The 16,403-nt window shown below is 41.2% G+C and overlaps 2 protein-coding genes across 9 annotated transcripts in view; both read left to right on the forward strand.

Annotated features, from left to right (window-relative positions):
- The window catches only part of dock8 (dedicator of cytokinesis 8), a 53,447-nt gene extending 51,170 nt beyond the window's left edge, over positions 1 to 2,277 (forward strand). The window contains 1 exon segment of the mRNA XM_056376344.1: positions 497 to 2,277. Within this exon segment, the coding sequence (XP_056232319.1) occupies positions 497 to 548 (52 nt within the window). The 3' untranslated portion in view covers positions 549 to 2,277.
- Positions 2,278 to 2,771: 494 nt separating this feature from the next.
- aopep (aminopeptidase O (putative)) overlaps positions 2,772 to 16,403 on the forward strand; it is an 84,092-nt gene continuing 70,460 nt past the window's right edge. Inside the window, exons 1-6 of one of the 8 annotated variants that reach the window (XM_056375757.1) lie at positions 2,772 to 2,860; positions 4,772 to 5,646; positions 5,923 to 6,092; positions 6,778 to 7,030; positions 7,886 to 8,099; positions 8,806 to 8,930. In XM_056375757.1, coding sequence (XP_056231732.1) covers positions 4,814 to 5,646; positions 5,923 to 6,092; positions 6,778 to 7,030; positions 7,886 to 8,099; positions 8,806 to 8,930 — 1,595 coding nt within the window. In that variant the 5' untranslated portion in view covers positions 2,772 to 2,860; positions 4,772 to 4,813. Of the gene's footprint in view, positions 2,861 to 2,881; positions 3,066 to 4,771; positions 5,647 to 5,922; positions 6,093 to 6,777; positions 7,031 to 7,596; positions 7,617 to 7,885; positions 8,100 to 8,805; positions 8,931 to 16,403 lie in introns of those variants that run through there. The other 7 variants (XM_056375761.1, XM_056375760.1, XM_056375759.1 and 4 more) reach the window with 7 other exon arrangements.

A 16,403-nucleotide genomic window follows, 5' to 3' on the forward strand; every position in this document is an offset into this window, starting at 1 on the left:
CCACAGTGCACAGATTGAGAGTTGAGCCCATTGCCATGGCCAAATTACACTCATGTATTAATAAGGACTGATTACTCATGTGCTCAAGTAGTTTTATGATCGACCATGATAATCTTGGGACATCTCGTAACAATTTATTTCCACGCTTCAAAGGGCAAACTATCTACCAAATTTAGATTTTTCTATCACTTTCTATCAATTACTCTTGACTTGGAATGTCAAGAGAGCTTCCAAAATCAGTTGGACTGATATTTACACCAGCAAAGAAATATGAAAATATGAAATAAAAATATAGCCCTGCCAATACTGGGTCTTTAAATCTGACATTCCAGTTGTAAAGAGTGAGTAATTGAAATAAAATAAGTCCAATTTTGTGTCCAGCTCATGGAAACATTTACATTATGTCTCTGCTGCCCTATCTCCTCATCGTCATCATCATTCCTTACCCCCCCCCTCCTGCCTCCTTGTCTCATCCACTGCCCTCTCCCTCTCACAGGGATTCTTTCAAACGTCTAAGTTTCCGCAGAGCTCCGGAGGAAAACTCCTGAGATGCGACGGCTCGTCTGAGAGAGAGCGCTACGGAGAGGAAGGCGAGACTGTCACACAGCCGAGAGAGGAAAAGAGAAGATAAGATGAAAGAGGAGAAAAAACAAGGAAAGGAACCTCTGGTGATATCCTTGCACTCCTTTGTGCGGGAGCAGTACATTGTGTCCACAATGGAGGACTCACAGTTTCTCAACAATCCAGCAGATTGTGTGTGTGCTGTATGTCCACTTTTACGATTTGACAGTTGTTTGTTACAGGAGAAAAAAGAGAGTGAGCACATAAAAATAGTGGAGTGGGGATCACAAGCAAAGTGTAGCTTATTGAGTTTCACTGTAAAATCTTCAGATGCTTTGGCTCTGTTGATTTCCTTTTTTTTTTGATAACTGCAAGTCCTAATAATGCTGCAAACATTTCCTCTAAGTTGGCAAAGAAGCAGACTATAGTTCCTCTCTGAGGTCCTTGCTGGCCCAGGGCCTGTATGTGTGCCAATAAATCTGGTGTCCTGTTTGTATGTATGTAAATGTTTGAATGGATGTGTCTTTATTTAGATAATGTTTGGAGTGGAAGATTTTAGTGCCATACTGAAGTCACTTTGTACTTAGTGATGATAAATGATTCTGTTATGTGCTAAAGGGCCTCTGAAACTCCCCTCTGTGCCAGTTAGGGCAGCAAGAGTATGGATGGTTTCTGCACTTGAAAAATAGATACAATTACCTGTGTAAACTCTTAAGGCCATACTTGTGTTATTATTGTTGGGCATACAGTACCTGGCCATGTAGATAATAGAAGAGTTTAACTTATTAAGAGTGATCTGATGTAAGTTCACAGGAGGCAGAGGCTCCACATAGCTTAAATCTAAATCCACATTTTGTATATAGTAGAGGTATTACATCAGATGATTACAATAATGTTTACAAAGGTATAAAAAACTATTTTGCTTTTTATTTTATAGAAATGTATTTTTAGATAAATAATAGCAATAAAGATATTAATTGGAAATAGTATACAGTAGGCAGGATTCAGTGACTGAATGTGCTGTAACAATCTCAGTGTATGTTCTAGCAGTTTCAGTACCTGTATGTAAATAGATCACTTCCTGTGATACACACGGTGCCAAATTTAATTCCTTTCTTATTTACTTAGGGACTGAGATAATTAACTAGACATGCAATATTTTCAGAAGTCACTCCACAAAGCTGTGCTCTGCATGTGAATAATGTTTACTCCATATGTCCGTATACATTCCAGAAGAGAAATTTACTACTGCTTTGGAGTATTGAATAGTGACAACCTGATTTTATTTGACATCCATGAAATGGCTCATTTCATTGGTGTTATTGTGCAGCTCATCACTGTATTTCAGTAATGTAAATGTGTTTGGCATTTCAAAAGTGGGTACACATTTTTATTGACATTAATAATTGTTTGAATATTTACTATTTCCAGTTACATCTCTTATTTATGAACTGCAAAATGGTAAAATAATATTAAAATGTTATGCAGTGTGGGTATTAATTATTGATTAAAATGTATACCTTTTTTTGAAACATGCAGGATATTGCTGAGAGTTGGTGTTATAAGATATATTGGTGGTATTCAACCACTGGAGACTGCAATTATGTTTCTTTGAGTTATTTTTATGTTCATACCTGTTGTGTTTTATTAAATGTGGACATTTAACTCGTCATGCATACAATGCTGTTGAAGCACCTGAATAAAACTTAATATATGCACATGTGTCATTACTTTGTCAATACAATATTTTTATTTATTTATTAAGTCTATCTGTCTGTCTATCTGTCTGTCTGTCTGTCTCTGTTATTTTAGCCGTTTATAATCCAGTTTATCCAGGTTAAGGTTACAGTTATTCAAGTTAGTAGTTTTATAAAATAATATATGGAATTATTGGAATATATATATGGAATATAAAATAGTTACTACATAGTAATAATAATGCTGTATTTATTTAATTCATTTAATTAATTAAAAAATAAAATATGATTTTATGGGTGATTTCTTTAGCACTGTGACAAATACAGATTATTTTACTTCTCAACGATCAATAAAAATTCTTAGGTGTTTTTTTTCTTTCTTCCCACAAATCTCTGATAACCTGAGTGTGAAACTACAAAGCGAGTTTAAAAGGCGGGAAGAAGCCGGGTAAAGAACTACAATCTGCTGCCGTCGCGTCAATGTGACGACATCACCGCTCGACTTCGACATGACGGATACCGGTTGATGATTTCATTCACAACAGGCGAGTAATTGTCATCATGGATGCACTGTGATACATCCGTGCGTGTGATGCCCAGGGGTACGTTGGCAGTTGTTTTGTAGCACATTATTTAAGACAGCATTGTCTACAGTGAAGCGGGTCATTTCAGACAGCAACGTTGCAATAGTTTTGACTGCTGTTGACAACAGACTTTTAATGTGAAGTTATCCTTAACTCCGTAGCTAACGTCACGCTGTCAAGTTAGCTTCACACCACCAAAGTTTAAAAACTCAAACGTGAATTGGTAAGATAACTCACTGTCTTTTATGTGTCACAACCTTTTTATATACAGTCTATGGTCACAACATGCTAGTGAGCTGTCATGTCATACGACTTCAATCGCTGTATCTATGTGTGTCAATGTGCTTAACCTTAAGTTAATAAGCATTTCTACTTTTGCTTTGAAGCTAGACTGTAATTAAATAAATATGAGGGCTAGCCCTTGAGACCTTCTGTCAGACTGACTTACTGACTGTATATAAAAAGCTCTGACTATAGCGTGCATGAAAGGCAAGCTCTTACCTGTTTTGCCTGCAAGGACACTATGTGCCCTGCCCTGTCAGTACAAACATTCACAAAGATTTATAAGTTATTAACCTTTATCTATTCAATCTCTCTCTTTACTCCTAAGCCCATAGCAACCCACCTGGAAAGTTGAGGTTATTACAAAGAGAAAAGATGTATCGCATTTAGCTAATTTCTGTCTGCATTCCCTGGGCACGTGGAAGCAAACACTTATATAACTAATGCAGTTAAATACAAGTTAAAAATAATAATAAATGCAATCATAGATCCAGATATAAAGACACAATTCAATAATTACACCCAACACTATAAAGTATATTATATACTGTAAATAAGCAAATAATTTTGCACTAATTAATCACAGATACTGTGTCAGTGTCAATATTGACAAGACCATCCATTTTTTGGCATCAGGTGAAAAAGTATGGAAATCTACACGTGTTCCCAAAGTATCAGGAAGCTTATTCTGTTTGTTAATGGCTTCAGATGAAAAGGCCAATTGTGCGAAGGCAGAGAGCAGTTGACCTTGAAGCTCTGATCATTTCCTCAGAGCAAAGTTGTACAAAGCTTGTCAGTGGTGGAGATGCAGCACAGTGAGTTATTTTAAATGTAATTCCGAAAATAAACTCTCAAATTTCAAAAGTGGAGCCACTCTTTTGTTATTAAATTTTATCGTCACTGTATGCAGAAATACAGTGACCATGATCACCACTCTACAATTGAGTATGTTACTTCATTCAATTTAGAAGTGTAGTAGTACCAGAGTGGTCATATAGGTCTGAGATGGATGTTTTTAGCAAACCTGGGAGATATGGGGTTTCTGCTTTATTTTTCCTGTAGCTGTAGATCTTATCCCCTGTTTTTGCGTGCTCATAATTTTATGAATAGATTCCTGCACTGAATAACCTCTGAGGATTTTGTGCTGTAAATGGTAATTGCACCTCTGTCTTGCCAAGCCTGCCTCATGCCCCGAGCAGACTAAATGGAAGGATTGTGACAGCATAAAACTCTCATATACAGCAGGAGAGCTTTAATATAGGCTACTGCAGACAGTTAGCTGTTCCTGGCACTGGACTGAGGTGTTTTGCTATTACTGCTTCATTAACACAGATCAAAATAGGATCATGAAGGTGTTTTTCATTTTTGGAAACATTTGTGGAATGTGTGAACAGATGGAGTTTGACACTTAAGTTTGAGTTTGAGTTTGTGTTAAGCATACAAACCCTGACAGAGTTGGCTTCATCACAGTACACTGACAGAACACTTCATTCATAGGCTGAAGTAAGCACATCTGCACACAGGAAGCCATGGAATATCAACTTATAGTTTTGTCTGAAACTTACATAAACACACATTTGGTCAATTAGCCTATGATAAATAAAAAGTTTGTAACATGAATAAATAAAGATTTATTTTTGGTCTTAGGTCCAGCAATTCTCTACATAACTTTGACGCAAGTTGTGTGACATGGAGCCAGATGTGGACCTAAATCCTGACACAGATGACCTTCCACTCCGAGCCAATGCGAACCACATACTTGTCAGACATTATGTGCTGGACCTGACTGTTCACTTTGAAAGGAAGGTCATCAGTGGTAGTGTCGTTCTGTTCCTAGAGCCATGCTGTGGGGTGAGCACTAAGGCTGAGGATGGCACCGGACCTGGGGATGGAGCTGGCTCTACAGAGGCTGGAGCGAGTCAGGATGGGTCTAGATCACGGGATGTGGATTCAATAGAGGATGGAGCAAAAGGACTTGAGAAGAGTATGACAAGGATGGATAAGATGTTTGGTGCTAGAGAAAGAGAAGGAGATGAATTTCAGGCTGTTTCCGGGGTTGGGTCGCAGACTGCAGCTGAAACAAAAACTATTCATTCTTCGCATTTGTGGGAAACCAACAGTGACGGCGATTTCACCTTAGTGCTGGACTGCTGTGACCTCGATGTGTCAAAAGTTGAAGAGGTGGACATCACCTCTGTGTCAGCCATGTCTAGTCTCCCATCAGAGGTCAGATCTGAGAAGTCTGGAGTCAGCTCAGCGAACCCACAAGCAGCCTTTTTTCAGAAACTCATCTCCCTGCCCTCTAGCCGATGGAGGCAGAGGCACCAGCTGTTTTTGCTGTGTAGCCGTGCCCCTGGCGCTCAGGGTGGCAGTGCACTGCATTTTCAAAGAGACCGATGGAGTCTCCAGGTGAGGAAGAAGGGGGCAACGTCCCCTCAGGAGTTCCCTCGTGCTGTCAGGATCTGCTATGAGACAAGGCCGACAGGAGGCTCTGTGAGATGGACCAAAGACCAGGACAACAGGTTCGTCTCAGGATGCAAATCATTAAACCCATTCCATAAAACAGTGGTTTTTATAATAGGATTAAGAGGGAGGACTCCTCTTAAAGCTCATATTTTGAGCTTGCTGTATTAGAACAGAATAATACTGATTCATTAATTCACAAAAACACGCCACAGGCTGTTATAGTCTGTTCTCTGCGTGGATGCTTTGCGTGTGTATATGTGTGTGTATATTGGTGGATCCTTTGAGCATTGAAATGAGGGTTGTTTATAGTTTACCATTGTTTACCCTTCCAGGGTGTGTGTTTACACTGCCGGTTCTCCCATCAACAACCGAGCCCTCTTCCCCTGCCAGGAGCCGCCTGTTGCCATGTCAACATGGCAGGCAACAGTACGGGCCCCCAGTGAGTGTGTGGTTTTGATGAGTGGGGAGGAGCAAGCTGTACCTATTGAGGACAGAAACACACGTAAGCTGTTATTCAACAAATCTTTTGTGGCAACCAGTAGAAGTCAAGTTGATTTTAATAATATATCACTAATTCACAAATCACAAATTTACTTCACAGAGCTTTCGTTCTGTGCAGCATACAACACCTTCTGTCTTTAGACCCTTGATTAGAAAATATGGCTTATTGTTGATTGACCATTTGTTCAATAATAAAAGTAAAGTTTATAAATTTCACTTATTTTGTTGAAGGAAAAAGGGGAGTATACAGAATCATGGTTCTGAAACAGTCTAATTCTGGTATCACTGGGACCTGAACTTAAGTATTATGTAGGTACTCGTATAGAAAACAAACTTCTAATGAGCCGTTATTTTTTCACTTTGATGCCAGCTTTTTTAAGCCTGTCCACATCTCAGATTTTTTCAGTAATTCAATTAGTTAAAGTGTTGTGCTCTTTCAACCAAAACAATTGGAGCTTTGTTGATGAGATAAAAAAAAAAAAAACAGCGTCATCTTTCTGTATCAGAGCCAGAAAAATAATGACAGAGAATGTGACTGTCTACTGATTTATTATGGCAAAAAAAGAAACAAATTCAGTCATATTTTTTCCTTAATCTCTCTCCATGCTCTCTGTCATCTAAACTCCTCTCCACGTCCTTACCGCTGACATTTTCATCCTCTCTTCTTCTTCCTCTACCCTCTGCAGGTTTCTCCGTCTGGAATTACTACGTCACTATGCCCATGCCCGCTTCCACCTTCACCTTGGCAGTGGGCCACTGGTGCCAAATTACAGCAGAAATTCCCCCAGCATTGGAAAGAGGGGTGAGGGACAGGACGGATTGTGGTAAGACTGCCAAACCTGGGGCTGGGTCTGCGGAATGGACTGAGGCTGAGCTCGTGTCTGGACTTGGAAGCTCCTCTGGTGCAGTAGTAAAGGGCTCTTCACTCCAGACTTGCAGGTATTTTATTATTTTTCCTGTGTTCTTTTCTTCTTGTAAGACCTCCTCCTACTCCTCCCCAGTCTGCTATTAACGCAAGTCTGGCCCTTCCACATTCCACGGTGAAACTTTCCTTTCGCCATACCAAAAAAGGTGCAGGTGAAGTTAGGTTGATGGATAGGGTGCAGCACTCAATCAGCATTTTATGACAAGTACATTAAAGCTTGCACCACAGTACATTGGGTTCAATGCCCAGCAGAAATGGTCTTTGGAGAGCGAAAAAAGGCAATGCTGACATAAATTTTTATAGAGGTACATGATACAGGGTGTAGGCTGGGACATTAGTGGGGGCTGGCTTACTGTGGGCAGGGCAGGGTTGGGCTGGGGTCTTCCTCTTCACTGGCCAGCAGGTTGGAAGGTCTGCCAGTGGTTTCCAGTAATCATCCTCCTCCCCTCATGGTTTTCCTCCAGCAGCAGCCCAGCCGTAGCCTGCTGCAGGCCCCAGGAATCTCCCACTACAAGGAAGGCCTTTATTTTCATTGAATGGCTGGAAGGAAACTTGGATGTTGCTCGAAACCTTTGGAACACGTCTGATGCTGAGGATGGAGTTAGTGCTGGATATTGGATTTAAGAGGGAATGAGGTTGCATGTCAGCACCTAGATATTTTTGGGATCTCTGTGGTTTGCCTGTGTGACGTATATATTCCATATTTCCATTGCTTTCATTTCCATGCTTAGCACAGAGAGACAGCACACATTGTGCCATATATTGGTTCACCAACTCAAGAACTGTATATTCTCTCAGTAAGAAAATTCATTAAATCGTTGCTATTAACCTTGGATTAAACTTTTCTTCCCCATTTTAATCTGCTACAGCAGAGACCAGACCACCTGCTCAGACTCTACATTCTCTTACGCTTCCTTTGAGAATGAGGGGCTCTCTGTAACTGATTATTCAGGCATGGTGGATGACGGCGTCTCTTGTTCCCATGGCGACTACCCTTGCCGATTTACGGAGCAGTTGGCTAGGTCCCAGCGGGTGATTCCACACCGTGTGTTTGGCCCCGTCAGCTTGCTGCAGAAGGCCCAGGTGGGGTTTTGACAAAGGGCCACTGAGACCTGAGCTAATTATATTTTATATGATTAGAAGAAACAGTTAGCATCAGTTAATGTTTGTGCCACTGTGCCAGAGGTTTTCAACCACCATCTCTTGGCAGAATGATAAAAGTGTGCGACTGTATTCTCATGAGGACAACTTAAAACGTCCCACATACCCAAAATGGGAATTTTCTAACTGGAATAACATTGGTAACTATTAAGTCAAAGGCTTTTGCCCATTCAGTCAGTTCTGAGCTGATAATGCCTTTTAGATAAGTTGCGAAACATCATAGAGAAAAAACAGGAAGTGCAGACTTAAAGGGATAGTTTGGGTTTTTGACATGGGGTTGTGTGAGGTACTCATGAATAGTCGGTTCATTACCTGTTGTAGATTATGTAGATTATGTTCTGCGTGCTCCCAGTTAGGAAAGCCAACCAGGAGCAACCGGCAAATTAGCAGAGCTATGTGTTGCTGTGGACAGTGCCACCAGAAAAATCTGTTTAAATGTATGCTTCATGTAGAGTATTTTCCACTGAAAACATTCATTTATAAAATATTCACACAACCCCACATCAAGTATGTGAAGGAGCAAATACATGAACTATTGTATATCCTATAAACAGACATCTGATTCAGATAAAATTGTAATTTTATAGATCCCTGCTGTTTTGAGAAACTTGTTGCTGTCCTTCTGTAGATGGGAGTCCTCAAGCTGTTGCCTCGATGTTTGGCTGCAGCCCATGCCGTTCTGGGGGTCCACCCATTTCCCCGTCTTGATGTTCTCATCATTCCAGCAGGGTTCTCCAGTCTCGGCATGGCCAGGTAATGACACTTAGATACTTAGAACAGTGGAACGTGTTGGGCTAAATGCTGGAAAGAGGATTGGACATGGAAGTTTGGGAGACAAAGAAGGAAACCCAGTAGTAAACAGGCTTGTATGTTAAAAATTTCTCTTCAGTAGATAACGTTCTTTTACAAATTAGGTGTAAAATGAATTAACAGTAAATAAGTGAAATTCTTTATGGATTTTTAAACCTGCAAAAACTTTTATTTTTACCACTTGGGGGCAGCAACAACAAGCTGTGAAGACAATGCTGACATATAATTAGCCTTTATAGGATATAGTTGTAATTTTTCAAGTCTGTCTTAAAACAACAGTTAGGTGAATATTGTAACAGGTTTCGATTGTTGTAAACATGAATCCTACTAATACTAGCCCTTAAGAGATCCGTGCCCAAATCAATTTCACTCTAAGAACATAAATAAGAACATAAAAAGAACATACACTGCAAAGTTTATCAGAAGCCAGTATTAGCCTTCAGCAAGCTGTGTGAGACAAAGTTCCAAAGTTTCAGTCTTTGTAATTCTCTCTCCGTGTTAATGTCCCCTCACACTGAAACAAAAAGGAGGATTCTTGTACTAAAAAGACTTAAGAAGATCCTCATTTGAGTTGGTTAGCACAAATATATTCATATTAACATCAAATAAACTGAAATCATTTGAGTTGTGTTTATAGTCATGAGAGAACTGTTTAATAGTCCCATAGTCCAATATTCACTCTCCCTTAAGCTCTTTTTTGGTCCCCACCAGCTCCTGAGGGAAAGATCTGGCTCATATATTCATGTTCACCAGCTAGTAGCTAAATTAGTGTGTTTGCTGCTTGGCAGTTTGTGTAAAGTTGGTTTGTAGAGCTTTGTTTGCCTTGTGTGTCTGGAAACGACGCTGATGAGAGCAGTAAGGATGAACCAAAACAGCGAAGCTGTGAATCACTAAACCAAAACAATGAGCTGAAAGATGCTAAAATTCTCCGTATACGGAGAAGAGGTGGTAATTATCTATGGGTTTGTTATTATAATATAAGTGACATCTTTCACATTACACATAGTGAATCTGATCCATTAATATAATAATATTTAATGCAGCAGCTTTAAAATTCAGCAGTTTTGGCAAAGGATTAGTATGCAGTCGGCATGCAGACCCATTTTTGGACAATTATTTACAGGTTGTAAAGAAACAGAACATCAAAGTTTTGCCACAACAAAGCTAAAGCCAGCACTTTGTTATTTCTTAACCTTCTCCTGCTGGTTTGGTTTTTCAAGTAAAATGTTTCTGGGTTGAATGATTAATGACAAACTTCACATTTCAAAACTCCCTCACTCTGTCTCAATCTTCTTCGTGGAGATCTTCCACATTGGAATTCTTTTCTGAATTAAAGAGTCCAACCATAACCTCCTCTAAAGTCTATTCAGTCACTTGTATACCCCCCCAACATAACCACTTTTAACATTGGCCTGTGGGACTTATCGTCTGCCCTGCTAGCATATCCGTGGGGCTTATGAAAGGATGTGATGCTGCCACAATTTCATTTTTTATTTTTCAGCAAGAAAAGTAACATTCAAATACACTAGCAGAACTAGATTGAAGCCAGACAAAATGTAAACGCATTAAAGTTGGCAAAGGAATCTTCACTAGGCCTCTTATTAAACCCTTTTTCCATACGCTGTCCCTGTCTTCTTTCATTGTCCCATTATTAACCCTCTACTTTTCTATTCCCTTCTTCTATTCATCCCGTTTCCAAAACACATCATCTCTTACTTCCTTCATCCCTTTTTCCATCCCAAAAAGCTCTCAGCCCTTTCCAAAATTTTATTCCCACTTCATCTCTTAACCTGTTCACACTTTTGTTCTTTTTACATTTTTATATTTTTGCCATGCAGTTGGCACGCTGATCCAAGTCAGTCAAATTTACACTATTTCAACTTCTCCATCCCTTCCTCCAAACATAACATGGTTCTTCCTTCTTCTTCTAATTAAGACCCCAAAGCCTTAACCCCAAACCCTGACCCTCTTGATGAGAGAGGTGGCTAACCTCTTCTTTGGGCACAGCTTCACCGACTCAGTGAGTAAGTGAATGGTCTGCTGTGTTATAGCTTTTCAGAGGTTTCAGGTGGTCTGCAGGCTCTCTGCTCCACACTAGACCTGTGTGTATTTATGTACTTTATGTCTGTTTGTGTGCAGTTTCATTGGAGGTCTGGGGGCAGATGGGTGGGCACAAAGCCACAGGATGACAGATTCACTGTACTATATACACTATAGATAATTCTCCTCTATGTATTTCTTTGTTCCCTCTTCTCCCACACAGTGTCCTCCTCCTCAGCTACTTTCCCCTCCACTCTTTTTCCATATTTTTCCCCCTTTACACTCCCCTGTTGTCTGTTGCCCTTCTGTCCTGAAAATCCGCCACTTCTTCTTCACCCTTCACTGTCTCTTATTTTTCTCTTTTCATCTCCTGACTTCCTGTTACACTCTTTGCCCTCATAATATCCCTCAATCAGCCCCCTGTGTTTGCCGTCCTTCTCTGTCCTCTCCACTTCTCTGTGCGGGCGATCACTCTTCAGTCTGGCCTCTAGCATTCTGCAGTAGTGATAGTTTCTCTGGAAATGAAGTTTTGTATTTTCTCTGCAATATAGTACTTTCAGTTGGCATATGGTTTGCCTGTAGATATGACTGAAGTCCAGCTGGTAGCCATATGAATTATGTTAAAATTGGAAATTGAAGCTAAATAAAGACCATCAATGTCTGGCTCTTTTTTTTTTTTTTTCAAACTGTTGATGAAGTAAACTGATTAGGGTGGTCAGTGAACGTTGTTCCAGTGTCTGCGGTCTGCAGCCGCAGTCTCTCTTTCTCTCTGTCTGTCTTTCTCCTCTCCCCCGGCGGCCTCCCTGAAGAAAAGTCCACCAGACAGGATATGAGCTCATACCTGAATATGTTTTCTGCCTAAATCTCTTACGTTATATCCAAGAGCGGTCTCAATCAGAGGTATTTTGAAGCACAGAGGGCGACAAGATGGTCACAGTCTGGATCTAGTTCTCAACTTTGCATATTTATTTCAACTACTTCACCCAAAATACAGAGTGCTCTTTGATCTACGAACACTCTCTCCCCTCATCTTGTGAAAATCTGTCTCCCTGCTGTATTTATTTTGAACAGAGATCAAGTGCTAACACAGAGCCTCTTCTCTGTGGTTGTTGCCTGATGGATATTTTCTTTCCCTTATGAGGATAGCTCCCAGGCACTTACCCCTCTTGCCTTGGCTGCTTAGACTCCTGTTAGCTACAGATGACAGAGAAGAGATTTAGGGCCTTCATTAAGCTTCAGACAGCACCTGCACTGACTCCCTATAAAACTCTGCGTGGTCCTCAACCCAGTGTCAGACTCACTGCATCCTCCCCTCAATGCAAGTGGTTCGGTCCTGCATGCCTCCGTACTTAACCACGGGGTTGTGCCATAGGAAGGCGGGGAGGTCAACCAAAATGGAAGCGGAGATTGAGATGGAGATGAGAGGGAGATGAAGAGAGTAAAGGCGGGGTTCAGGAGCGGACCCCCAGGATGTGGGAGAGGATGTGTGGATTATTCCCAGCAACAAAAGCCATTAGCCCCTGGAAGGACTTCAGAGACTGGTGCTATTTAATCTAGGGATTGGGAGGTATGTGGGCCCCAGTCGCTGGGACTGTGCCAAGTGCCGTTTTTGTGCAGTGCCCCAATGGAAACAGCAGGAGTGGAGGGGCTATAGGCCAGGGAGCGATTGCAAAGGCGCATGAAACTGTTGTAGTGTGATACAGAGAAGGGAGGGTAGAGGCGAAGCAGGGGGAGGAATCACAGTGGCGTGAAGTTTTTATACTGTGATACGGAGAGGGAGGGCAGGAAACCGAAGATTAAGAAGTCAAGTAAGGGCAGGTCTGCATTCAAGGGCTGTGCCACGTACACTGAGCACTGACAAGGGTTTCCGACACACACACACACAAAAACAAACACAAAGGGTAGTAAGCTTACGCAAATGTAGCTTCCAGGGCATGAAGCCAGCCGGCAGTTCATAGGATTTTGCAACACCAATTTTACTTTATTTTATGTAACAATGAGAGCGTCAGTCTGTTATACAGTACTTCAGCATAATCCTTATGTTCTGCTTTGGCTTCAAGAATTCTTTAGCAGTCAACAGATGCATATTAGCCTGTGGCAGGCATATTGTATTTGCCAAACAATATCTTCTTTTTTTTTTTTAAGTCTGTCTTTTACATTTTCTTGTCCCCGTGTTTCTGTCTGTTCCTAGGACAAACCAGGCGCAGGGAGTGGAATGTAGAAGCACTGCTGTGTTAACCTCTCCCCATGCCATTAGTAAAACTTTTAAGACATCAAGCCGATAAGAGACAGGAAAGAAAAATACACTATGGTTAAACATCGATAGAATAGTATGGATGAGGGATTGAAGATGTGTCGGGGATGAGAGCAAACAAAGAGGATCAGAGAGTTGGCGTCAGTGAGCACAGTTGGGGAATCCCTTCATGTTACTTGTGCTTCCAGTCCGTATAAAAAACCTCATTGTCCTGAGAGATTGAAGGACATGGGAATGTTGTAAACTAAAGCTCTAAATTTAATGAATCATGGTCAGACCGCCCACTGTTTCCTGAACATGAATAATTAGTAATGTGTGTTTGTGTGTGTGTGTTTTGTATGTGTGCACTTGTATCTTTGTTTTTAATCTGTGTTAGCTCATACTATTTTTTAATTTCTTTTTAATTTGGATGTGTAATCTCTTCATTGCATCTCAACCACGTCATTTGGTTCCGACTGGGAGTGACAGGAAGGGCACGGCATTTCCTCTCGCTCTCTTTGAAGCTGAGATCCACGAGTCCCAAAGCATTGGCTGAACTTGTAGAACTAATCAGAGATCACTGTGTTTGCAGCATGCCCAAATGAAGACATGTATGCCGGCCCAGAAAGAGAGGTGGTTTCCCCGCATTTTGTTGGGAAATGACACAAGTGTTGAAACGGGCCTTTTTAGTAGTGTGGGTGATGTGGGTTTTGTTTTGCTTCTCTGTGGACGGGCAGATTCCTGTGCTTGTGTTTGTATGAATGCATGTATTGTTCAAACAATGGTGTAAGGATGTGTATTTAGTGCAATGGGATGACGTCAGAGGAATGCTACACAGATCATTTGTCATTGCCTGTTATGTACTTTTTTTTCTCCGGTGGTGAAAGATTTTTTTTTTTTTTTTTTTCAAAAATATTTTGGACGTCTGCATTATTTTTAAATTATAGCTGTAATTGAGCCAGATCAATGTGCAATTCTTTGTTGTTGCTGTTGGGGTTTGTTTTGTTACAGGAAGGGAGGGCCGCTCCACACCACTTGATGGCGGACTCTGATAAATCCACACACATACATACGTAAAAATATCCATTTCTCAACACGTCTCATTGCACTTTTATTACCAGCTTCCTTGATTGTGGCTATTTTTCTCCCAACCAGAGTAACACAAACACATTGCACAAATTGGCATCTTGAAAACATGTTTATCGTCAAAATACTTTTCATACTCCTGCAACTATACACATCATTTTCCCTGATATTATATTTCACTTTTATTCCTTTAGTGCAATTCTCTCACACAGGATGACAGAAATGGGGAGAAAAAAGGATCAGGTAGTTAAACTGCTAGTTCCACTCGCTGTACAGCCAAACTGGGCAGCCATATAACTGTCACAGGCACGAGGTAAAAATTATGACTGGTGTATACCTCTTGACCTCTCTAAGTGGCACCGGAGGATTTTCAGCCTGATTTCAGTTGACTGCATTGTTTGTTTATGGGCTAGCAGGAAGTTGCATTGGCCATTGGTCCCTGTTGGGAGGAAGTAGCGAGCTGCAGTGCCGGAGGGGGAATTAGTACCAGCAGGATAATCTCCCGCTGCCCTGGAGCTCTGTAGTGTACCACCTGAGCTCTTTTTCATCTTTTATAGGACCAGACCAGTGGTTTTGAGTGTTTTAACCCATAAAATAAAAATCACATATTCTCCACATTACTGCCGCCCATTTCCCAAAGCATACCTTCTACAGAGACTCTGGCTTTCATTAAGTTCAGTGCGGTAGAAATCGTTGGAACATTACATTATTCCCACATGGTAATACAACTGCAAGAGAGAATATGTATTTCAGACTTCACACTATAGTCTTCACATTGTAGATGTTTTCTAATTGGTAGTCTTCTCGGCTTGTTTTTCCGACAACAAAGCATATGAATATCACGGTAGCCGACTCGCAGCGCTCAACGGTGCACTAATAACATGAAATGACTGGAAACTGTTTTTCTCGAAATTAAGAAAAGTAAGTCTGCAAACTTGCATATACTTCACAAAGGGGTAAGCAATAATGGGATAATAATTCAAAACCAACAGCATTTAAAAGATAAAGATGATCATTAAGGAAAGATCATTAACTTTTAGGGAGGGCATTGCTGCTTGTTACCATCTTAAATGGTAAGTAAATGAAATATAACAGCGGACCACAAAATGCAAATTAAAAAGATTAGATGTTCATCTTAACCTGCTCCAGTTTCCAGCATCGCTCTCACTCTTTTGCCTCATTGACCATGATTCCCCATCACTTTGCACCCTTACTGAATTGCACCTCCTGCCTTCTTGTTGACCTGTGCCGCCCCCCTTTTTCTCTGTTCCTCCTTACTCCATTTCTTTCCGAATCCTCCCACTGCTTGTCCTCCCCTCTTCCTTCTGATGTCTCTGTGGATTTCTTGCCTTTCTGCTCTCTTCTCCAGTTTGATCTGTGAAGTAACCCTAGAAGTGTGCGACACAGACTCTGCTCTTTCAGGAGGCAGTTAGGGGTTTGAGGGTGGGGAGGGCTGGATGTGGGGGGTCTGATTTTTTTGGCACAGGGGACAGCTGTTAATCAAATAGTCAAGGATGAGGTGTTTCTTTCTTCCCACCTTGAGTGGATCTCCCTCTCTTCTGTAGCCACACAAAAGAGCCTGGCAGGTTGAAAGGACAGCTCTGCATGCCTGCACCTGGACAAAAGCAGAGGGAGTGTCCTGTGGACACTTTTAAAGTGATTGCAAGTAGTTAAGATTTTTAGGTGAGCTTTATTTCTCTTTCTCTACAGTTTCCCTTGTTCCTCTGCTCACCTCCTGCTGAACAGACACGGGACACAGCTCCAAACCCCACGAGCATTGGCCACTACTATCCATCTCTTCTTGCTCCCTTGTCTCGTTTTCTTGCTCAGACCTTTCTCTGTGGTCTTAATGAAGATAGCAGGACCCAGTTTAGCAAGTGTTTTGTTATTGCAGGAACATTCCTGTCTAGTTATCTTGGGCCTCTCAACTTCCCTTGTCTGTTTGCAGTATAGGTTTACCTGCTCTCCTATAGTACCTCCTCACAACTGAAGGAGCCACCTTTTTACTCTTCCACTGCCTGACAGGAGAGGGTTATACATTCTGTTGTAAACCTGTT

This window comes from Seriola aureovittata, chromosome 5, assembly GCF_021018895.1.
Source record: "Seriola aureovittata isolate HTS-2021-v1 ecotype China chromosome 5, ASM2101889v1, whole genome shotgun sequence".
Classification (NCBI taxonomy): Eukaryota; Metazoa; Chordata; class Actinopteri; order Carangiformes; family Carangidae; genus Seriola; species Seriola aureovittata.